General features: G+C 46.1%; 2 protein-coding genes and 1 long non-coding RNA gene across 3 annotated transcripts in view; 2 read left to right on the forward strand and 1 right to left on the reverse strand.

Moving 5' to 3' along the window:
* DDR1 (discoidin domain receptor tyrosine kinase 1) overlaps positions 1-24,992 on the forward strand; it is a 273,948-nt gene that overhangs the window by 103,400 nt on the left and 145,556 nt on the right. The window lies entirely within an intron of this gene.
* Positions 1,800-11,730, forward strand: LOC118076261 (uncharacterized). The gene is made up of 6 exons (XM_035098897.2): positions 1,800-1,893; positions 6,784-7,173; positions 8,179-8,268; positions 8,451-8,516; positions 9,793-9,917; positions 11,142-11,730. The coding sequence occupies exons 1-6, from the start codon at positions 1,836-1,838 to the stop codon at positions 11,322-11,324; spliced, it is 912 nt and encodes a 303-aa protein (XP_034954788.1). The 5' UTR covers positions 1,800-1,835; the 3' UTR covers positions 11,325-11,730.
* On the reverse strand, positions 18,197-20,208 carry LOC118081103 (uncharacterized). Its single transcript, XR_004692043.2, has 3 exons — positions 20,082-20,208; positions 19,008-19,139; positions 18,197-18,319 (listed from the first exon to the last, which is right to left on the reverse strand). It is a non-coding gene; the product is annotated as an uncharacterized LOC118081103 (long non-coding RNA).

Consider the following 24,992-nt stretch of genomic DNA (forward strand, 5'->3'; position numbering starts at 1 on the left):
GACCGAGGTTAAGTTTGCAAACTGGGGCACTACTTCCGGTTTTGCGGAGTTCGTAAACCAAATCGTTCGTAAACAGGACCGAGGTACCGCTGTTTCTGACTTTAAGAAGGCATCTGAAGGCAGCCCTGTATAGGGAAGTTTGTAACGTTTGATGTTTTATTTTGCTTTTTATTCTGTTGGGGGACTCCCAGAGTGGCTGGGGAAACCCAGCCAGATGGGTAGGGTATGAATGAATGAATGAATGAATGAATGAATGAATGAATATTATAGTTCTCTACCAGGATGAGAGAATATGGCCGCAGGCCTCAGCAAATTCCCTTTTACCAAAGTAAAGACTGCATCCGGCCCACAAAATCTTTGTGGGCTTCTACTCCGCCGTCCTATCCCTTCCCTGTCAAGGTCTCCACTCCTTGGAACATAAAAATCTGCCTTATAGCGAGTCAGACCATTGACCCATCTAGCTCAGCTTTGCCTCCACTGACTGGCAGCAGCTCCCCAGGATTTCAGAAAGAATTTTCTCCCAGCTCCACCAGGTGGCGGCAGAGCTTGAGCCCAGGACCTCCTGCACCTAAGGCATTTGCTTCCACCGCTGAGCTCTGGCCCTCAGAATTTTGCCCAAGCTCACAGCAAAAGAAGCAAGCGGATGGCAACAATAAGCGGGATTGTGGGCAGGACCCCAGGCTTTCTGCCTATTCCTTATTTCAAGGAGCAGCTCCTTACTGATGAACCCTATTTATCTGTGAGACTTCAATATGTTTGCTGATGTTGCCTTCTCTGGAGAGCCTCCAGATTTTTTGGCCTTTGTGAAAACTGTGGACATGTGATGGTTGGGTAGGACAAGGTAGCTCAGTTGGTTAGAGCATGGTGTTGATAACGTAAAGGTTGCAAGTTTGATCCCTGCATGGGACAACTACATATTCCTTCATTGCACAGGATTGTACTAGATCAGGCACGTCCAACAGGTAGATCGTGATCTACCGGTAGATCACACTGGACGTCTGTGGTAGATCGCTGGTAGATCACTGGCTCCTCCCAAAGAAGCCCAACAAAACAAAAGCTCAAAACCTTTGCCCTGCACTCCCCCAAAGAAACGGGCCTTTCTCCTTCCTCAAAAAAGCTCAACAACTTCGATCTGAACCCCCCAAAAGGGGGTAGATCACTGTCACTCTTTAATTCTGTGAGTAGATCGCAGTCTCTTGGAAGCTGGCCACCTCTGTACTAGATGATCCTTAGGGTCCCTTCCAACTTTACGATTCTACGATTCTGTGAATATGCCCTCTCCTTCATACCATTGTTCACATGGAGGGAAAGGAATTTTAGGTCCACATTTTCTGTGATGTTAAATGTGAATGCAATCAATGGACGTGCTCTTGGTTGTGTGAAATGCAGCCTTTGGGACCATGGTGGGTGGGGGAAAGAGCCCTTTAACTCTCTTTACCAGGATCCTGATAAATATCCTCTCTCGAAAGCTGCTGTTTGCTTCTCAAGAAGAGCTCTAAGCCTCTATCTCTGTGGTTTTATTTGAGTGTTAAGACCTTTAAACCTCCCCCTTAAATAAATTCAGACAAGACTCAAATTTTGGTTTGGTTTTTGGCAACACGTGCCCTCTTTAAGGGAGGACCCGATTTACATAACAAGCTACTGTACATACTTGTTCATTCATGGCAGTTTGACCTTAAATTTCACTTTTAAGCAGAAACTGCAGAGCATGACTGGGTTTACCAGCGAGCAAGCAGGAAGTTCCTGGCTCCTATCAGTCTTCCCCTGAGCAGACTACACAGGGGGGGAAGAGAGGATCACTGATGTTGACTTAGCAAAAGACCGTGGGGCTGTAAATGCAGGAAGGTATCCTGGTTGCAATGGCAAAGCTGTGGCTGTTTGGGATGCTGATCGGTGAGTGAAAGGGTCTATTTTAGGAGATGCTACTACTCTAGGCAAATGGTGTGGGGGGAGGTGGAGGTTGTGAATTCAACAAAACACAAATTGCAAAGCTTTCTCAGGATGCAGATTACTTCAGGTGGTGGGTTACACTTGTGATGTGCTGGACAGGCACATCTCAGCTCGGTTGCCCGATGGGAATCCTGATAAGGGAGTTTGCGGGGTTTGGTTTTCAATACGCAATCCCCACTTACAGCTCTTCCAGACCATCTGCTTATTCAGCATTCATCCTGATTTGCTTGCACAAATGTTAAATTGTTGTTGTTGTTTAGTTGTTTAGTCGTGTCCGACTCTTCATGACCCCATGGACCATAGCACGCCAGGCACTCCTGTCTTGCACTGCCTCCCGCAGTTTGGTCAAACTCATGTTCGTAGCTTTGAGAACACTGTCCAACCATCTCATCCTTTGTCATCCCCTTCTCCTTGTGCCCTCCATCTTTCCCATCATCAGGGTCTTTTCCAGGGAGTCTTCTCTTCTCATGAGGTGGCCAAAGTATTGGAGCCTCAGCTTCAGGATCTGTCCTTCCAGTTAGCACTCAGGGCTGATTTCCTTCAGAATGGATAGGTTTGATCTTCTTGCAGTCCATGGGATGAATTACACAATTACAATTGCACAGAGGTAAAATTATGCCTGGTCTTTATTGAGCATTTGGTCTGGTTTGATTGCTCGGTGTTTGCACCTATTCCGTCCATTTGTTCATCCCTCACTTTTCCATGCATTTCCCGGTTCACTTTCCAAACTGCAGAAAGTCTGGTATTTTTTAGAAAAATAAATGAAAAAAATCATTTGCTGCACAAGGGTGACAGAGCCCTTTAATCCACCTTGATTGCGCTAGCCTAAAATTTGGTATGCGCATGAATTTCTCCTGTAAATACAACATGCAGGTGCCCTTGAAAAACCTAAAAGAAGGGCCACATAGATGCTGTGTGTTGTTTTTGGTTCTTTGTTATTCCAGCTCTGCAACTGGTATCGCAGCACACGGCCAGTACTTAAACTGAAAATACTCAAACTGAAGTGTACTTAAACCGAGGTATGACTGTAAATGCTCAAGTTATGATGCCTTTGGCTTGTAGACCTCAACATGTCTGAGCTCTCAGGAATTGCATCACATCCACAATTTCTAAAAGCTGTCCTAAAAAAATTGAAGGGAGATGGCTGCTTTTCCTAACCCACCTGAAACACTGAGTTTTTTGAAGTTTCATTTCTACATAGAAATGCAACTTATAATCCTTTTCCTTCCTCTTACAGTCAATATTCTGAGTGTAAGACCTTTGGGGTAGGTCTTACACTGGGATGTTATCTATCTATCTATCTATCTATCTATCTATCTATCTATCATCTATCTAATCTGTCATCTATCTATCTATTATCTATCTATCATCTATCTATCTATCTATCTATCTATCTATCTATCTATCTATCTATCTATCTATCTATCATCTATCTATACATCTGCAAACACATATTCCATTGACGCTGCAATTGTCATTGTACAACTTGTGTACAATGAAATTAAATGAGCCTCCCCCAACACTCAATCTCTTATCGAACAACATACCACCTCGCAAGTCAATTTCGGTATGTTATTTTCCGTTCAACAGCCTAACAGCCCACAGATAGAAGCCATTTTTTAGCCTGTTGGTACAACTGATTATGCCTGTTGTCTTTGTCCATTGAGTTTTCTTGGCAGGGATACTGGAGTGGCTTGCCAGTTCCTTCTCCAGGTGGATCATGTTTAGTCAAAACTCTCCACTATGACCTGTCCATCTTGGGTGGCCTTGCATGGCATAGCTCATAGCTTCTCTGAGTTATTCAAGCCCCTTCGCCACGACAAGGCATTGATCCGTGCTGGAGGAGACTCTTGAGAGTCCCATGGACTGCAAGAAGATCAAACCTATCCATTCTGAAGGAAATCAGCCCTGAGTGCTCACTGGAAGGACAGATCGTGAAGCTGAGGCTCCAATACTTTGGCCACCTCATGAGCAGAGAAGAATCCTTGGAAAAGCCCCTGATGTTGGGAAAGATTGAGGGCACTAGGAGAAGGGGACGACAGAGGATGAGATGGTTGGACAGTGTTCTCGAAGCTACGAACATGAGTTTGACCAAACTGCGGGAGGCAGTGCAAGACAGGAGTGCCTGGCGTGCTATGGTCCATGGGGTCACGAAGAGTCGGACACGACTAAACGACTAAACAACAACAACAACACGACTGATTATACTTCTGTATCTCCTGCCTGAGGGCAGAAGATTAAAGAGGTGATGGCCGGGGTGTGAGTCATCCCTGAGACTGCTCTCCTAAGGCAACGATCCCTTGCGATGTCATCTAGCGGACTCAAAGGGCAGCCCATGATATCATGTGCAGAAGATTAAAGAGGTGATGGCCAGGGTGTGAGTCATCCCTGAGACTGCTCTCCTAAGGCAATGATCCCTTGCGATGTCTAGCGGACTCAAAGGACAGCCCATGATATCATGTGCTGTATTCACCACCCTCTGTAGAGACTTTCTGTCCGTGGCTGTCAGGCCAGCATGCCACAGTGGGATACAATATGAAAGGACACTTTCTATTGTGGACCGGTAAAATGAGTTCATCAGTTGTTGTTTAACATTATTCTTTTGCAAGGCCCTGAGGAAATGGAGTCTCTGTTGGGCCTTTCTGACCACCTGAGTTATGTTGATTTTCCAAGTGAGGTCCTCACTAAGGTAAACACCCAGGATATTTAAAGGAGGAGACTCTCTCTACACAGCCCCCCCCCCGATATACAACACGGCAGGTTCCCCTCTCTTCCTCTGGAAGTCCAACACCATCTCCTTTGTCTTACTAATATTTAGGTGCAAGTTATTCTCTAAGCACCATGTAGATACTTTTTGAACCTCCCCCCATACGCTGTTTCATCTCCGCCTGCAATTAGGCCCATTATAGTACAGTGGAACCTCGGTTTATGAACACCTCGGTTTACGAATTTTCGGTTTACGAATGCCACAGACCCATCTGGAACGGATTAATTCACTTTCCATTACTTTCAATGGGAAAGTTCGCTTCAGTTTATGAACACTTCAGTTTACGAACAGACTTCCGGAACCAATTATACCCATGCTTCGGGTTAAGTACGCTTCAGGTTGAGTACTCCGCAAACTCGTCTGGAATGGATTAATCCACTTTCCATTACTTTCAATGGGAAAGTTCGCTTCAGTTTATGAACGCTTCAGTTTATGAACAGACTTCCAGAACCAATTGTGTTCATAAAACGAGGTACCACTGTAGTATCATCTGCAAACTTAATAATTACTGTGGATGGATCAGATACAGGGGTCCCCAAACTAAGGCTCAGGGGCCGGATGCGGCCCAATCACCTTCTAAATCTGGCAGACGGTCCGGGAATCAGCATGTTTTTATATGAGTAGAATGTGCCCTTTTATTTAAAATGCATCTCTGGGTTATTTGTGGGGCGTAGGAATTCATTCACCCCCCCAATATAGTCCACCCCCCATAAGGTCTGAGGGACAATGGACTGGCCCCCTGCTGAAAAAGTTTGCTGACCCCTGGATGATATGCAGTCATATGTGTACAATGAGTACACATCCCTGTGGGCTGCCAGTGCTAAGCTTCAGGGAGGTACAGTGGTACCTCTACTTACAAATAACTCTACTTACGAATTTTTCTACTTACAAATGGAGCTCTGTCCGCCATCTTGGATGCAGTTTAGATAGGATTTTTTCTACTTACGAATTTTTAGATAAGTTGCTTCGACTTACGGATTTTTTCTCCCAATGCATTCCTATGGGATTCGACTTACAAATGTGTGTTCGGAACACATTAAATTCGTAAGTAGAGGTACCACTGTAGATGTAACAGTCCCAATCCTCACTGTTTGTGTCTGATCCCTGAAAAAGTCTTTAATCCAGTCACAGATGGTAGAAGAAAGGTCCAAATCCATCAGCTTTTTAGTAAGAATGTCCGGGACGATGGTATTAAAAGCCGAGCTATAATCAATAAACAACATTTTGACATAATTCCCCGGTCTCTCCAGATGTCTCGCTGCAAGATGATAGGCTGTAGCTATGGCATCATCTGTTGACCTGTTTGTCCTATAGGCAAACTGATGTTTATCAAAGTCCGGTGGGAATCATGACCTAAGATGTTGAAGGACCAATCTCTCAAAGCATTTCATCACTACAGATATTAATGCAATAGGTCGGTAGTCATTTAGGCCAGGGGTTCCCAAACTAAGGCCCGAGGGCCAGATGTGGCCCAATTGCCTTCTAAATCCGGCCTGCGGATGGTCTGGGAATCAGCATGTTTTTACATGAGTAGAATGTGTCCTTTTATTTAAAATGCATCTCTGGGTTATTTGTGGGGCTTGCCTGGTATTTTTACATGAGTAGAATGTGTCCTTTTATTTAAAATGCATCTCTGGGTTATTTGTGGGGCTTGCCTGGTATTTTTACATGAGTAGAATGTGTCCTTTTATTTAAAATGCATCTCTGGGTTATTTGTGGGGCATCCGAATTCATTCATATTTTTTTTCAAAATGTAGTCCGGCCCCCACAAGGTCTGAGGGACAGTGGACCCGCCGCCTGCTGAAAAAGTTTGCTGACCCCTGATTTAGGCAGTTACGGTAACTGCTGTTTTCTTGGGGACTGGGACAAATCCACAAACACACAAAAAACACATATCACTTTCACTATACCAGTGATGCTCTTCCTCCCGCTAGAGAAATCTCATTGGCTGACAGTATATTTCCCCCAACAGCTTGGGGGAAAGCCCCTTGCATTGTCCTAGCCCAAGAAGCTGGTGCCCGCTTCTGCCTGCTTAAAAGCCCTTCCCCGTTCTCCCTTCTGCCCAGGCCCTGCTGCAGCCCTTTTGTTGAAGGTGCCCGAATCTCTGATTTCCATCTCGGAAGGTAATACGGCCTTGCTCTCTGCCTCGTTGACATTTCCGACTTCGGTGCCGGGCTACTTCCAGGTGCGATGGCGTTTTGTCACTGGCCGCCGGGCGGTGCTGATTCTCATGGCGGATAACTGCTTGGCAGGGAACGGTACTCAGCCCTGGAGGGACCTTTGCGAAATCAGCGTTAGGAAAGCAGACATATACAGACATCGTGTAGAATTGTCCTCTGAGGATGCTTCTCTGTTACTCAAGGGTGTGAGAGCTGAGGATTCTGGGATTTACTGCATCACCTTGCTGGCATTGGACGTGATGCTGTCGGCTAACATCAGCCTAACAGTGACCAAGGGTAAGAGGGTTAGGTTTGGTCTGCACCCTAATGTGACCCTATTGTTTTTAGTAAATGATTTAATTATAATATTATTATTCCATTTATAAGAGATTATTTAATGATTACAGTGGTACCTCGGTTTACAAACACAATTGAATCATAGAATCATAGAGTTGGAAGAGACCACAAGGGCCATCCAGTCCAACCCCCTGCCAAGCAGGAAACACCATCAAAGCATTCTTGACATATGCCTGTCAAGCCTCTGCTTCAAGACCTCCAAAGAAGGGGACTCCACCACACTCCTTGGTAGCAAATTCCACTGCCGAACAGCTCTTACTGTCAGGAAGTTCTTCCTAATGTTTAGGTGGAATCTTCTTTCTTGAAGTTTGAATCCATTGGTTCTGGAAGTCAGTACTTACCCTGAAGCATACTTAACCTGAAGCGAACTTTCCCATTGAAAGTAATGGAAAGTGGATTAATCCATTCCAGACGGGTCCGTGGAGCACTTAAACTGAAAATACTCAAACCGAGGCGTACTTAAACCGAGGTATGACTGTATGTTTTTATTAATAGCTAGGCCCAGGGAAATCCTAGGCAAAATGATACGTCTTTATAATATGCCTGGAGGAGACCGAGGGACGAAGCTTCACCCGACCTTCTCACTTTCTCACATTGTGGTTTGCTTGTCTGTCATTTCTTGTTATTAAAATAGCAGCCATTAGAGATGTAATGTGTGAGATAACTTGATTTAGATCTGTGGTTTTCATTAAGTTAAAAGCAGCCGGGAGGCTTCCAGTATCAAATCAGGACCACAAAACTATGTGGACTAACCTTAACCCTAACTCTTCTGCACCCCCCCCCCCACAATACAATAGTTTGCTGATTAAAACCAACCCCTCCCTGATAAAAGAGTTTATATAGCAGACAGTTGAGTCAAAGCCTGCTTCTCGCTTCCCTGGAGAAAGCAAAAGCCCTTGGGCATTTTTTTAAAAAAAGGGTAAAGCCTTTTTCTTGTCATTTTAGCAGAAACAAACAATACCAAATACAAGGGCGTACAATTTCTAGAAGTGGAGAGAAGTGGAATGCCTATCAGTAAAAGTACAGGAGCAACAGGTAAGTTCTAGGGGACGGAGAATGGATGGGGAAAGGGAGATCAGGAAGGAAACAAATGGGATGCTGGCAGAGGGAGTTTGCAGGCATTGATCTTCCTCCCTAAGAGTAAGCTTGCTTGTTCATGATGCACACTGGACTGAGGCTCTCTTCAACTTTTCCTTCTTTCTTTTCTGCTCACCCAGGGATGAACGCTTCAACCGATCAGGCTGAGAGTTCGTCTAACAAGCCAGTTCCAGCATCTCCCCCAAGTAAGTTCTCTTTAGCTGGGGGCTGGTCCTCCTCCACCCCAAAAACCAGACGTTTTGTAATGAATAAAGCGAGAGAGAAATGCCCTGGAAAGTGTGCTCTGCATAGCCCTTGCTTAATGCAATGTTTCCTATCTCACCTCCCCACAAACAAATCAGAATGAAGGCTCAATAAACAGATCATCTGGAAACATCCTCTGTGCATCATATCCTACTCGGAGTAGTCTCATTGGAATGAATGAGCATGGCTAACTTCAGTCCATTAGTTTGAATGGGTCTACTCTGAGTAAGGACTACAGGTGACTAATGGTGCATCTTGGTTTGAGAAGCAGTTGCTTTTGCACAGTGCAAATTGGTTTAGCTCTTGCGTCCACCAGCGAGCTACTGCTCTTCTCAAAGCACAACAGTGATTGGCTGGCTGTTACAGCTCTATCTGGTTTTTGGAGGGCAAAAGTCCACAGTGGAGACCCTCCTTTGTACCCATGGAGTCTCCCCACACAATTTAGAACCCTGAAAGTGCAGGTCTTTGAAAAGATGGGAGCGCAGTGCAGAAAACTCCACAATAGCACTGCCGCTTGGGCCATAGCTGCCAAGTTCGGGATTGCAAAAATCCGGGATCAGCAGTGCCGCGGCACCGGAAGTCGCTTCTACGCACTTCCGGACATGCGTAGAAGCGACTTCCGATGCCGCTGTGCCCATCCGGAAGTGCATAGAAGCAACCTCTGGTGCCGGCGCGGCACCAGAAGAACATGGCCACCGGCAGGAGCTCCGTAATCCGGGGGAATACGGGGTATTTTGCCATTCGGGACATCTGCGGGAAATGGTAAGAAAATACAGGGGTTTCCCGGGGGAAATGGGGTACTTGGCAGCTATGGGTTGGGCTCTCTGTCGTAGCTGAGGAAATGACCAATGCTTGCTCCAGAGAGGTGATGTCTCTTTTTTCTCTTGTCATTCCCACTGGCATGCTTGGCGAAATAGAAACTCACTTCCCTGCTCTAAGCAGTGGCAGGGAGACCAGGACCAAGCAGCTGCCATCTAGCAGCAACGTGAGGGGTTTCCACTCAGATTCTTGGAGAGAACACTTCTGGGGGGGGGGTATCATTCCAAGGTTCCCAGGATTTCCCCCCCAGGTATCTTTGTTTCCACAGCAGTAGTACTGCCCCATGTTTTGAGAACTTGCATCTCAAAATGCCCCCACGCTTCCTTTGACTCCTATTCCCATGCATCTGAGCTCTAAGCAAAACATTAGAGATGAACGTTGTCTGTCTCTCTCCTGTAGTGAATGCGGGTGGTTCTGTCTCTTTCACGAAGGCAGCAAATGACAGCGACTCTACGGTTTCCAACATCATTCATTTGAGCTTAGCGGGCTTGATTCTCTGTCTCCTTGGCCTGATCATAGCAGAGGTAAGTGTCTTTCCCCTGCATTTCTACCCAAGGCATCCATAAACTGTTTCACAGAATCATAGATTTGGAAGGGACCACAGCTAATAAAAAGGTAAGGGACCCCTGGATGGTTAAGTCCAGTCAAGGGCAACTATGGGGTTGCAGCACTCATCTCACTTTCAGGCTGAGGGAGCCAGCGTTTGTCCGCAGACAGCTTTCCGGGTCATGTGGCCAGCAGGACTAAACCTGGTGCAATGGGGCACCGTGACGGAAGCCAGAGTGCACGGAAATGCCATTTACCTCCCCACTGCAGTGGTTCTTATTTATCTACCAGCACTGGCGTCCTTTTGAACTGATAGGTTGGCAGAAGCTGGGACAGAGCAATGGAAGCTTACCCCGTCACAGGGATTTGAACCGCTGACCTTCTGATCGGCAAGCCCAAGAGGCTCAGTGGTTTAGAACCCAGCACCACCTGCGTCCCACTGCAATGCAGGCATCTTTTGCCCAACGTGGGGCTCAAACCCACAGCCTTAAGATTAAGAATCTCATGCTCTACCAACTGAACTATCCCCCACTTGCATTGGGAAGTTTAAGGCAATCTTTAGCAACTGTTTCCGAGGGGAAAGAAAATGCTGGAAGCATCCAGGGTCTGCATTGTTAAAAAGACGTATATGAAAATGTACAATGAGCAGCTGTTATCAGACTTCCAGGGAGGGCTTAATTAGCCACGCAGCAGATCCACACAGGCAACTGGTTATGAGCACTGCTAATTCCAAATGGATTCTTTCAGAGCGATCTTGCCAACCTCCTGTCAAACCTACAGCTTTGACTTAAATGAATGTGCATATATGCCAACCTAACCACACATGCGCAAACAAACACAAGGCAGTGCTCCAAGAGTGTGCCTTCAAACCATCTGGTGGCATACCTGCCAAGTTCCTCTCTGAAAAATAAGGGACCGGACCGAAAGTAGCATACCGGAAGTGACTTTTGATGCTGCTGTGCCCAGAAGTTGCGCTGCAGCCATTTTGGAACTGGGCAGAGCAGCATCAAAAGTCGCTTCTGAGCATGCTCCGCCCAGTTCCAAAATGGCCGCCGTGCCAGAATAAACTGGGGAAAAACAAAAAAAATCTGTTTTTTCGGCTGGGGACAGCTGGAAAAACGGGGGTTTCCCGGGGAAAACGGGAGACTTGGCAGCTATGTCTGGTGTCCAGCCAAGTCAGAAGCTTCTCTTCCTTTCCACAGCATGTTTCCTTCATGTGCTGCAGTGAGAGAAACTCAGCAACCAGGGATAGAAGTGGAGCCAAACTGTATCGAGAGAGGATGGAGGAGTACCCCTTTCCTTCTACGCCAGGCAACATCTCCCTGCTTCTGGAGATGCCAAGTTCAGATAATCTGAGAGAGCCTTATTATTCCATTGTTCACTGATCATCTTCAGTCCTTCTTTACAGTATGAGAATTCTGTTTCCTTTTCATCTACTGAAGCGCTTATGTGATTATATAGGTGGGTTTATATATGAGAGGCTAAGGCTGTGATCCTATACCCAAGTGACCAAGTGCTACTGAACTTAGTGGGGCTTCCTTCTGAGTAGGCATACAAAGGATGGTGCTGTGACTGTGAAGATCCCTTTTGGGGGGGGACTGGGAGCAATTGCTACGTGGCTAGAGAATATGTCAGAATAATCTTACGCATTAACAACATTTGCACGTGGCTCAAATATGCAGTGGGACTGAGAAGCACTTTTGACCCTGCAGTCTGTAACCCAGTGTGAGCTTAGGTAGCAGTAATTGAAGTCAATTAGATTTTTAAAATTGATGTCAATTTACTTTTTAATTGAAGTAAAGCAAAACAATACAATAAAAATAATAGAAGTACAAATATAAAACGGGGTGTCGTATTTCTGGATAAAGATTTATTATAGGATCAGCCTGCAGGTTTGTCGCCATCAGGAAATGTCCTTAGGAGATGTTTTGCTCTAATAGTACTCCCTAAGTACCATAAATTACAATTGCATTGTAGGGCATACACAACTCCCTGAGAGTTACAATTAGTAAAAGACTCCAACCGGACAGGTTCTTGCAGGTTCTTGTGTATGCCCTACAATGCAATTGTAATTTATGGTACATAGGGAGTACTTTTAGACCGGTGAAAGCGAGAATCTCAGAGCATAAAAATCGAATCCTTAATAAAGTTTTGGAGGCGCCACTTACGTCCCATTTTATTGAGGAAAAACCACAGAGCTACAGATTTTAAATGGTTTATTAAGCACAAACACTCTGGAATAAATGCTGAGGCTTTGAAAAGGAAACTACACCAGAAGGAGGCATACTGGATACATAGTATTGGACCTTTAAGACTTCGAGCATGAGATTTTGTACACATTTTTGAATCTCTTTGTATATGTGAAGGTTGTTGGTGCATATACATTTAAATATTTGCACTTCACGGTTGTTTACCTTTTCATTGTTTAGCAACGTTAAAGCAGCCTTCCCCAACTTGATGCCTCCCAGATGTTGTCGGACTGGAACTCCCATCATCCCTGATATGCGCAGAGCTACGGAGCCACCAGCTGTTCTGAACAGCTGTCAAGCAGAGAGAAAGATGTTAGACTGTCAGTTGCCTCTGCTGTTTAGCAGCCGGAGGATAGGAAAAGTTTGATCTGTGCAGTATTGTTGCAACCGGTAATCTTACACAGTACTTCTGTACCAAGGCCTGGGGCTAGCTTGAGTTGGGTATAAACCAGCAATGTGATTTTTTAAGCCACAGTTTACTACACTGCTGAGAACCATGTTGTTGGCACCTGTCTGTCTCGAGAGACAATGGAGCATGCCTCCAGGGGTGAAGTCCAACTTCTCCATTAGCAGCACCAGAGAAACCTTCCATGCTGTGCAAGCCTGGGCAGTGTGTATGGGGGTCCTGGGCTGCCTAGATGACAAGATCCCCACTCTCAGCCTCACTGATGTGGTCCAAAGGAAAGCAGAGCAAGATATTTGGCACCAGCTTGGCTGCAGGAGTTGCTGGAAGGAGAGAGCTGAGTAAAACAAAAAAAGGCTCCCTGGATGGTAAAATCCAGTCAAAGGTGACTATGGGGTTGTGGCGCTCATCACGCCAAGGGAGCTGGTGTTTGTCCGCAGACAGCTTTCCGGGTCATGTGGCCAGCATGACTAAACCACTTCTGGTGCAACAGAACACCTTGACGGAAACCAGACCGCATGGAAACGCCATTTACCTTCCCGCTACAGTGGTACCGATTTATCTACTTACACTGGCATGCTTTCAACCTGCTAGGTTGGCAGGAGCTGGGGCAGAGCAACAGGAGCTCACCGTGTCACGGGGATTCGAACCACTGACCTTCTGATCGGCAAGCCCAAGAGGCTCAGTGGTTTGGACCACAGCGCCACTTGTCTCCCTTTTAGAGAGCTGAGTGCAGGGTGGGTATCAAAAGTGGACAAATCACCTCAGAAGCAGCCCAAGGTGTCCCTCACCAGAAGTATCACCCATCCTCTAACACCCCATACGCCCCAAGATCCAAGAAAGTTTTTCAATTTTGATGCCTTGTTGGCCACGAGATCTTCTTTTCTCAACTACATGCATTTCTGTCGTTACTGGATATGTTAGATTGAAAGTATCTAAGGAAACCTACCGTTGAAGGAAAGAGCCCTCTTCTTATGCATTCACAGGCCATCCAAAATTCCTAACACAGGAGTGGCCAGGGACGGGGGCGGTGTTGTTTGCAATGGAGCAAGATGCTCACATACTGTAGCTTTGAGCTCTGCATCTCATGAAGGTTTTGTATTTTTCACAAGACCTTTTTTTTCCAAATGTGCACTAGCACAAACTACTCTAAATCAACAGAGTAATGAACTAGGCAGAGGGCCTTCTTTGTCGTGGCGCCCGCCACTACCAAGAAGGTCCAGCTCCGAGGGCCTTCTGGCGTTCTGGCGGTTCCCTCCCTGCGAGAAGTGAAGGTACAGGGAACCAGGCAGAGGGCCTTCTCGGTAGTGGCGCCCGCCCTGTGGAACACCCTCCCATCAGATGTCAAGGAAATAAACAACTATCTGACTTTTAGAAGACCTCTGAAGGCAACCCTGTTTAGGGAAGTTTTTAATGTTGGATGTTTTATCGTGTTTTTAATATTCCGTTGGGAGCCGCCCAGAGTGGCTGGGGAAACCCAGTCAGGTGGGCGGGGTATAAAAAATAAATGATGATGGTGATGATGGTGTATGGCATTGCAAAAAAACCCCAAAAACAAAAACAAAACTATGAAAAGCCCCCAATGAAAACAGAGTGTCAACATTTTACAATTTTATTATAAAGTAAGATAAGACCAAAAAAATCAACAACACTTAAAATAATAATAAGATTGCTAACACTGTAATTACAATGTGGGAGTACGTCCAGGACACACCTCCTGCAGGGAAAGAAATGGAAAATTGGGGTTCAGTAGGTTATTTCTCTTACATATATTAATAGTGAACTCATTATCTGGGTGTGGATCCATATTAACCAAAAGGCAGCATCCATGCACAAGGAGGTTTTTATCAGAAGGCTGGAGAAACACCAATGTTTGCCTATGTGTTCCCCCTTCGCTTTCACTTTCCCTGGCGTATTTCCCCTTTCCTCCTCACTTCTAGGCAGCTTTTGTTTCCTTTATTTACATCTCTCTGCCCCGAATGCTCTCTTTTGTGGGTGAAAGCAGAACCAACTGAACAAGGGTCTTGCCCTCTCTCTAGAACTTCAGAGGAAGTGATGGAATTAAACACCGAGTGTCTGTGTCCAAACAGTCGCAATGCTGGAAAGTTCAAAACAAATATTGTGCAAACATCCAGGTTTAGAGCTCCATCTGAGAAACAATGCTCTAGTTATCTCCCACTTGGACTACTGCAATGCGCTCTACGTGGGGCTACCTTTGAAGGTGACCCGGAAACTACAACTAATCCAGAATGCGGCAGCTAGACTGGTGACTGGGAGCGGCCGCCGAGACTACATAACACTGGTCTTGAAAGACTTACATTGGCTCCCAGTACATTCCGAGCACAATTCAAAGTGTTCATGCTGACCTTTAAAGCCCTAAACGGCCTCGGCGCAGTATACCTGAAGGAGCGTCTCCACCCCCCATCGTTCTGCCCGGACACTGAGGTCCAGTACCAAGGGCCTTCTGGTGGTTCCCTCGTTGCGAGAAGCCAAGTTGCAGGGAACAAGGCAGAGGGCCTTCTCGGTAGGAGTGGCGCCCGCCCTGTGGAACACCCTCCCATCAGATGTCAAAGAGAAAAACAGCTACCAGACATCTGAAGGCAGCCCTCTTTAGGGAGGCTTTTAATGCTTAATAGATTATTTTATTTCATTATTCTGTTGGAAGCCGCCCAGAGTGGCTGGGGAAACCTAGCCAGATGGGCGGGGTATAAATAATAAATTATTATTATTATTATTATTATTATTATTATTATTATTATTATTATTATTATTATTTCCTAGATCAGGGCTAGCCAGTATAGGCATAGCCAGGATTTTTGTTAGAGGGGGAAGGTCTTGGTTAGGGGGAGCAGGACCTTTGTGGCGGGGGGCAGAACCGAAGTGATTGGTCAGTTAAGTATTTCTATTGTTTTACTTGATCTAGGGGGGCAGCTGCCCCCCAGCCCTCCTTGGCTATGCCCATTGTAGCCGGCATGGTGCCTTCAGTACATTGTCGGACTCCAGCTCCCATCAGAAATCATGGCCAGTGGTCAGGAATGATGGGAGCTGAAGTCCAACAACATCAGAGCGGCTGCCACATTCACAACCCCTGTGTTAGAGCTTTAGGCTTGCATTCATTGTAGAACCAAGTCAGTTGTTCCATCAGCACAAGGACTTAATTTTGCACAGTGGGACTTTTCGTCCCTCTTCTCCCCTTGTGCGTCCCCCTGTAGCAACATACACCCTAGAAGTGTAACCACATTCAATGTGCTTTTTAGCATCGTATAAAAACCAGCATTGGCCAGATGGAACCATTTTTCTCATCCTGTCTTCCTTAGGCCTGTCTAGCGAAAGGCAAAATCTCTGGTTGATTTGTAATATTTGCTTAGAGAAACAAATTTTCTTAATGACTTGCAAGCTACTTTAGCATTACAGAGTTGCACTTTTCAGGGACTTCACCAAAGGCAGTATAAGAAGAACGTAAGACACAGAGCCCTAGCGAAGAAGAAGGGGGAGGAGGGAGGGAGAATATAGAGGAGGGAGAAAGGTTGTTTTCTGCTGCTCCAGAGAAGCGGACACGGAGCAATGGATTGAAGCTACAAGAAAGAAGATTCCGCCTAAACATTAGGAAGAACTTCCTGACAGTAAGAGCTGTTCGGCAGTGGAATTTGCTACCAAGGAGTGTGCTGGAGTCTCCTTCTTTGGAGGTCTTTAAGCAGAGGCTTGACAGGCATATGTCAAGAATGCTTTGATGGTGTTTCCTGCTTGGCCCTCGTGGTCTCTTCCAACTCTATGATTCTATGATTCTAAGAAGAAGAGTTTGGATTTGATATCCAGCTTTAACACTACCCGAAGGAGTCTCAAAGCGGCTAACATTCTCCTTTTCCCTTCCTCTCCCACAACAAACACTCTGTGAGGTGAGTGAGGCTGAGAGACTTCAAAGAAGTGTGACTAGCCCAAGGTCACCCAGCAGCTGCAAGTGGAGGAGCGGGGAATCAAACCCGGTTCCCCAGATTACGAGTCTACTGCTCTTAACCACCACACCACACTGGCTCTCTAAGCTAAGGGCCATGGATCAGTGCCATCTTTTGGCTAGTATTGATGGCCTCTGTCTGACTCAAAAGACAATGGAGTGCACCTCTGGGGGTGAAGTCAAACCGCTGCATTTGCAGCACCAAAATGACCTCCCCTGGATGCAAGCCTGGGCGGTGTGTATGGAGGTCCTGAACTGCTCAGACGACAAGACTTCTCTCTCAACAGCCCTGATGTGACCCAAAGGAAAGCAGAGCAATACGTTTGGCACCAGCTTGGCTGCAGGAGCTGCTGGAAGGAAGCGTACAAGGTGCCATCCAACCGCCTTAAGGACCCCACTCTGGATTTGCCTTGCCATCTCACAAAGATATCCCACAAGGTAGTGGAGGTTTAGGATCAGAACTTTCCTTCTCCTAGATGGGCTCGTTTCCCAGGTTGACAAGGGCCGAATTAAGACTACTTAAAAGATTTTGGTGCCCCTAGAGATATCTAATTCAAAATATAAATAATAACAAACCATAAAAATGTAAAACATTAATCTCTATTGTTTCTTCTTCTTCTTCTTCTTCTTCTTCTTCTTCTTCTTCTTCTTCTTCTTCTTCTTCTTCGTCTTCGTCTTCGTCTTCGTCTTCGTCTTCGTCTTCGTCTTCGTCTTCTTTTTCATTTATTGTGGGAGCCTTTATATGTTCAAACCTGGTTCAGCTGTACCATATGTTGTTGTTGTTTAGTCGTTTAGTCGTGTCCAACTCTTTGTGACCCCATGGACCAGAGCACGCCAGGCACTCCTGTCTTCCACTGCCTCCCACAGCTTGGTCAAACTCATGTTTGTAGCTTTGAGAACACTGTCCAACCACCTCGTCCTCTGTCGTCCCCTTCTCCTAGTGCCCTCCATCTTTCCCAACATCAGGGTCTTTTCCAGGGAGTCTTCTCTTCTCTGCTCATGAGGTGGCCAAAGTATAGGAGCCTCAGCTTCAGGATCTGTCCTTCCAGTGAGCACTCAGGGCTGATTTCCTTCAGAATGGATAGGTTTGATCTTCTAGCAGTCCATGGGACTCTCAAGAGTCTCCTCCAGCACCATAATTCAAAAGCATCAATTCTTCGGCAATCAGCCTTCTTTATAGTCCAGCTCTCACTTCCATACATCACTGTACCATATGGTCCATGGTAAATTCTGGCAATGGAAAATTTCTGTGATGACCTCCTTCCCTTTTTTCCCCTAAGCGTTGCTTATTTTGCTTATTTTGCTTAATCCAGCTCAACCTGCCCCATATAATGATTGTGGATCTACAATAAATGAGCAAGTGCTTTTGACTTCCAAATGTTTAACAATTATAGCACTGCGGAGTCTACACAGACCCTACATCCTCTTATAGCAGAGGTGCAGCACGTAAAAACTTACCTGACACGGTGACATTTATCCAGGCCACACAATCTCCAGAAATGTTGAGAAGCTTATAGATCCTGCCAGCATCTCTGCTTACGTTGTATATATGAAAAGTTCCCGCTATCATGGAAACATTCTCTTTGAAGTATTTATGGTATGTCTTGCAGACTCCACCACTAAAATGGCACGCAATATACCATTTGGAAGCTGCGCTGTTCCAAATGCAGATGTCGAAATACGGTTCTGAAGATTCTGAATCATTAGCAAATTTCACTGTTATTGTCTCCCCTTCTTGCACAGATTTTGAAGTACGATTAAGGCAATTCTCACCACCTGTCAGGGATGGAACCAGAAAGAAGTTTAGTTTCAAATATTATCTCCTGCAGCATCATATATCCTTTCCAGTTTGAGCTAGTGTATCCGGGTATTGCTTGCGGGCTTCATGTAGGCATCTGGCAGGCTGTTTTGTGAGCAGAATGTTGGATGTGATGAGTCTTCGTGCAGTCCTAGGTAGGCAAAGAGGCAGTAGACGCTTGTGTGAATTGCCCAAAGAAACTCAACTTGCAGAAATAAGGAATGTTGGAAATGTAAAGAAAAGGGGGGAAATTTCTATCACATGTGGTAGACTTGTAGTAAAGTAAAAGCTTACTGGGAAATGATATATAATTAGTTAAAGAAACTATACAAAAGTACATTGGTTAAAAAACCAGAAGCATTTTTATTGAGTATAGTAGGTGAAGAAATTCCAAATAGAGACCAAAAATTGTTCATGTATGCAACAACTGTAGCAGGGACGCTTTTAGCCCAAAATGGAAGCAACAGTTTGCAGGACCATAGGGGCAGTTTGCAAAAACCCACATGCAAAAGGAGAATGAAACAACCAGCTTCTTTGGGGCTGATTTCTTTTGCAAGGGAACCTGAGAAAACGCTAATCTGACCTTGTCAAAAGCAGCTTCCTATGTTTTTAGGAAAGGACTGTTGTTGTCGGTTTCTGAAACTCCAATTTCATATTCATACTCACTCATTGGCTCATATTCACAGGCATTTGAGAAGAGGAAATGGGCAGCAAGCAAGGTGAATGAAAAGCCACAGGAATATCTCCTGCTGAGCAGCATGGCATGACTCTTCAGTGGTGCAGGACCCATCAGAATATCTGGAACAATTCAGACCATAAAAAAGATTATTCTAATACACATTGAGAACCAAGAGCGGCTTACGGTGTGTGTGTGTGTGTGTGTGTGTGTGTGTGTGTGAGAGAGAGAGAGAGAGAGAGAGAGAGAGAGAGAGTCTGTACTTCCACCCTGGGAAAAAATGTGGCTAGATCTGGGTGGTACTTAAACAGATGACAGAGAATTGCCAGTGGTTTGGAATGTATTAATGCCAGAAAAATTGGTGGCTTACAAAGATATCTTTTAAGAAGCACCCCCATAATAATTGGTGTCTTACAAAGATATCTTTTAAGAAGCACCCCCATAATAATTGGTGTCTTACAAAGATATCTTTTAAGAAGCACCCCCATAATGCTCACTTTCTGGGAAATTGCTATAAATAAAAAAGGTATAGCTGTTAATAATTGAAAGGAAAAAAACTTTTTTTACTGCCAAAATAGGATTGAGAACCAGTTATCTTTCATTTCTTTCCTAGCAAGTACAGAAGCTTTAGTTTCGCTTAGGGTGATCCAGCAAGATGCTCAATACATGGAGAAGTAACATAGATGGAAATTGGAAACCCAGCAAAATAAAGGTATCACCATCAACCCATTTTCGCTCCTCACACCTTGTCAAGAAATTTGGCAGAATATGGCTTGATTCCAAGCTCTGCCCAGGACATTTTTAGTAACGTGCTTACTAAAGCACGACAGAGGACAAGATGATTGGACAGTGTTCTCGAAGCTACGAACATGAGTTTGACCAAACTGCGGGAGGCAGTGCAAGTCAGGAGTGCCTGGCGTGCTATGGTCCATGGGGTCACGAAGAGTCGGACACGACTAAACAACTAAACAACAACAACTGAATAATTCAATTTCCCATTACAATTTGAATCAGCAAAGCAAAAGATCTACAAATCCTTTCCCTCCCGCAAGTTATCTCCTCACCTGGCTTCTGAAATATAGGCACACACGAAACTTCTTAGACTCTCCGACAAAACCTTCCCACTTCTCTGAGATCCTCCTACAGAAGAACCAGCTCTTGAACTGCAGACTCAGAGGGCCGGTGCTGAGTTTTATTCATGCACAAAAATAGCCCACAGGAAAACCAACTACATTGCTCAACAGATGAAAACATGCAGGAGCCGGAGCCTGCAAATCTCTAAGAGACGGCACTGCAAGGCTTGCGTGACACAACATCCATGCTACTGAAAACTCCCCCTTCAGCAATTTGCGCTATCACAGATACAGGAAACCGCAACAGTCCACACCACAACAAAGCAAGCATCATTGAAAAACCCTATCCCACAGGCCACGTGCTATCACCGCTACAGGATTCTTCTAAGGCATGTGAAGACATGTCTTCCTGCCAGCATATTAATTACTATCTCACCTTGATTTTTCAATTTGATCATTTCTTCCCCAAAGGGACAAAATCAATGGCCACCTGTCATTGATGCTTTAGCTGAGAGTCCTGCGTTGCAGGGGTTGGGCTAGATGACCCTTGGGATCCCTACAGGTCTATGAGTCTATGATAATGGGCTGGCTCCAGAACCCTTCTCCAGGCACCCCCAAACTTGGCCCTCCAGATGTTTTGGGACTACAACTCCCATCATCCCTAGCTAACAGGACCAATGGTCAGGGATGATGGGAATTGTAGTCCCAAAACATCTGGAGGGCCACGTTTGGGGATGCCTGCCCTTGTCAAAGGGCTCCCTCGTAACATCCTAGAGTGGATTTGCATGGCTGGAACCCTTCCTTGCCTGGATGAAGAACACAAGAGGGGTGAATGAGAGTTGGTAGAAACTAGTAGTCTATGGCCTTGGAGTGGCCACTGAGACCATATCACACCAGTCCTGAAAGACCTACATTGGTTCCCAGTACGTTTCCGACCACAATTCAAAGTGTTGGTGCTGACCTTTAAAGCCCTAAATGGCCTCAGCCCAGTATACCTTAAGGAGCATCTCCAACCCCATCATCCAGCTCCAAGGGCGGTTTCCTCATTGCGAGAAGTGAGGTTACAGGGAACTAGGCAGAGGGCCTTCTCAGTGGTGGTGCCCGCCCTGTGGAACACCCTCCCATCAGATGTCAAGGAAATAAACAACTATCTGACTTTTAGAAGACACCTGAAGTCGGCCCTGTTTAGGGACATTTTTAATGTTTGATGTTTTATTGTTGTTGTTTTTATATTCTGTTGGGAGCCGCCCAGAGTGGCTGGGGAAACCCAGCCAGATGGGCAGGGTATAAATAATAAATTTGTTGTTGTTGTTGTTGTTGTTGTTGTTGTTGTTAGCCTACTGTACAAAGAGTCACATCTGTTGCCCACCATTGGCATGTGGCCCCTGAAAGCTTTTCAAGAAGGGAATGTGGCCCTTGGGCTAAGGAAGATTCCCACACCTGCCATAGTGGAAAGGAGGACCTCCTCACGAACATCACCCTTTGCAGCAGCTGAATTCCACAGTTACTCATAGTTTCTGTGCTCCCGATTTCATGGAAAAGGAGACGGCCTCATCTTTCTTAGCTTCCTTTTTCCACAGATGAAACAAGAGTGAACCTTGTACTTGCTAATCACAGTGTTTACTTTCATTCTTAATCAAATGCAATGTTTATTTATTCTGAAACAAATCAGCAATAAAACACACACACACACACACTTTTAAATGAGCTTGAATTCGTCACGAATGTTCAGCTTTATTAAATAAGCAAACTTGTTGAAATGGTAAATGGTATTACAGTACAGTCATACCTCTGTTTAAGTACGCTTCAGTTTGAGTACTTTCAGTTTACGTACTCCGCGGACCTGTCTGGAACGGATTAATCCACTTTCCATTACTTTCAAAGGAAAAGTTCACTTCAGTTTAAGTACGCTTCAGTTTAAGTACTTCGCGGACCATCTGGAACGGATCAATCCAATTTCCATTACTTTCAATGGGAAAGTTCGCTTCTGGTTAAGTACGCTTCAGGTTAAATACAGACTTCCGGAACCAATTGTGTACTTAAACCGAGGTACCACTGTATTTATTACATTTATTTCCTATTTACTTATCATTTTTCATTTTACAACAATACATATCAATTAACAAAATTGAAAATAACATCGAATTGACTCCCCCCCCTGCAATCTGTGGTTCTCTACTTCTGCATATCCACAAAATTCCTTGTTTATTTCTTCTAAGATTTACTTAAGTATTCTTTACTGCTTGTTTTACATTAGCTCCGCTAAAGTTTTAAGCTGTTTACAATGACTTTTAAAATATCCAATAAATTTTCCCCAGTCTTTATTAAAAAAATATTCCCTTCCTGATTCCTTATTTTTCCCATACGTTTGGTCATCTCCACATACTAAAGCAGCTTTATTTGCCTGACCTTCTTGGTTGGAACTGTTTCATCTGTCTACTTCTGCTCATAAACCATCCTGGCAGCCAGTGTTTTTTTCCTGATCCTTGGGTACCTCTTGACCTTATTCACAAGCACGCAAGTGGCGCTGTGGTCTAAACCACTGAGCCTCTTGCATTTGCCGATCAGAAGGTCGGCGGTTCAAATCCCTGGGACGGAGTGAGCTCCCTTTGCTCTGTCCCAGCTCCTGCCAACCTAGCAGTTCAAAAGCACGCCAGTGCAAGTAGATAAATAGGTACCACTGTGGCAGGAAGGTAAATGGCATTTCCGTGCGCTCTGGATTCTGTCACGGCGTTCCGTTGCACCAGAAGAGGTAATCCTGCTGGCCACATGATCCGGAAAGCTGTCTGTGGTCAAACGGCGGCTTCCTCGGGTCCTTTACCTTTTTTTACCTTTTACCTTTATTCCTAGAAAAAAAGGATTCTGGTATTCTTACAAAAGATACCTTCAACATTTTTCAGCTCATTATAAATAATTTCCCAAAAAGCTTTCCTATCTGACATGTCCACTACATATGGTAAAAGGTACCCCCCTTTTTCCTTACATTTCCAGCACATATCTGATTTAGCTTTATACGTCTTAGCCAATTTACTAGAAGTCAAACACCACCTGTACATCATTTTCATACAGTTCTCCTTCATTTCCACATTTAATTCTGTGCTGACTAGAAAAGGGCATCAGATGGGGAGCAAGGAGCCAGGGGTTGACAGAAACCACAACTACCTTTCTGAAAACGCCTATTACTCAGAAATGTATTCTGTAAAAACAGCTGACACGAACGCGAAACCCAAGGAAACCTACAGCTGACTTGAGATTTAGATGTGTGGTCATATTATTACTCATTGTTGTCATCGTCAAGGCAATAGGCTTTACTTGAAAGTGAAGAAACATGGGCTGAATTCCTGGCCTTGGAGGACCAGCAATAGATTTTGCAGACCTGCTAAGTGCATCTTGCTGGTTTCAAGGTTCTGCTGCGTTCACATCAGAAACTACAGCGTCCCCAAAGATATATTATTATTTACTAGTGTATTTCAGCCCGTTCAATAACGGGCGCTAGAACATCCTGGGGTTTGGAGAAGCGCTTGCGCAGCGCTTCTCCGAACCCTGGGACCTGTCCTTACTGTCGGCGGCAGGGGGACAGGAACGGAGGAGGAGAAAGCGCTGCTTTCTCCTCCTCCGTTCCTCTCTCCCAGCCGCCGACAGCAAGGAGACATCCTGGGGTTTGGAGAAGCGCTTGTGCAGCGCTTCTCCGAACCCTGGGACCTGTCCTTGCTGTCGGCGGCAGGGGGACAGGAACGGAGGAGGAGAAAGCGCTGCTTTCTCCTCCTCCGTTCCTCTCTCCCAGCCGCCGACAGCAAGGAGACATCCTGGGGTTTGGAGAAGCGCTTGCGCAGCGCTTCTCCGAACCCTGGGACCTGTCCTTACTGTCGGCGGCAGGGGGACAGGAACGGAGGAGGAGAAAGCGCTGCTTTCTCCTCCTCCGTTCCTCTCTCCCAGCCGCCGACAGCAAGGAGACATCCTGGGGTTTGGAGAAGCGCTTGTGCAGCGCTTCTCCGAACCCTGGGACCTGTCCTTGCTGTCGGCGGCAGGGGGACAGGAACGGAGGAGGAGAAAGCGCTGCTTTCTCCTCCTCCGTTCCTCTCTCCCAGCCGCCGACAGCAAGGAGACATCCTGGGGTTTGGAGAAGCGCTTGCGCAGCGCTTCTCCGAACCCTGGGACCTGTCCTTACTGTCGGCGGCAGGGGGACAGGAACGGAGGAGGAGAAAGCGCTGCTTTCTCCTCCTCCGTTCCTCTCTCCCAGCCGCCGACAGGAAGCAGACATCCCGGGGTTCGGAGAAGCGCTTGCGCAGCGCTTCTCCGAACCCTGGGACCTGTCCTTGCTGTCGGCGGCAGGGGGACAGGAACGGAGGAGGAGAAAGCGCTGCTTTCTCCTCCTCCGTTCCTCTCTCCCAGCCGCCGACAGCAAGGAGACATCCTGGGGTTTGGAGAAGCGCTTGCGCAGCGCTTCTCCGAACCCTGGGACCTGTCCTTACTGTCGGCGGCAGGGGGACAGGAACGGAGGAGGAGAAAGCGCTGCTTTCTCCTCCTCCGTTCCTCTCTCCCAGCCGCCGACAGCAAGGAGACATCCTGGGGTTTGGAGAAGCGCTTGTGCAGCGCTTCTCCGAACCCTGGGACCTGTCCTTGCTGTCGGCGGCAGGGGGACAGGAACGGAGGAGGAGAAAGCGCTGCTTTCTCCTCCTCCGTTCCTCTCTCCCAGCCGCCGACAGCAAGGAGACATCCTGGGGTTTGGAGAAGCGCTTGCGCAGCGCTTCTCCGAACCCTGGGACCTGTCCTTACTGTCGGCGGCAGGGGGACAGGAACGGAGGAGGAGAAAGCGCTGCTTTCTCCTCCTCCGTTCCTCTCTCCCAGCCGCCGACAGGAAGCAGACATCCCGGGGTTCGGAGAAGCGCTTGCGCAGCGCTT

The sequence above is a fragment of the Zootoca vivipara genome, chromosome 2 (assembly GCF_963506605.1).
Source record: "Zootoca vivipara chromosome 2, rZooViv1.1, whole genome shotgun sequence".
Lineage (NCBI taxonomy): Eukaryota > Metazoa > Chordata > Lepidosauria > Squamata > Lacertidae > Zootoca > Zootoca vivipara.

Coding starts and splice junctions, on each gene's coding strand:
- LOC118076261 (XM_035098897.2), top strand. CDS start 1,836: ATGCAGGAAGGTATCCTGGTTGCAATGGCAAAGCTGTGGCTGTTTGGG. Junction 8,517..9,792: donor AGTTCCAGCATCTCCCCCAA/GTAAGTTCTCTT, acceptor TCTCTCCTGTAG/TGAATGCGGGTGGTTCTGTC. Junction 9,918..11,141: donor TTGGCCTGATCATAGCAGAG/GTAAGTGTCTTT, acceptor TCCTTTCCACAG/CATGTTTCCTTCATGTGCTG.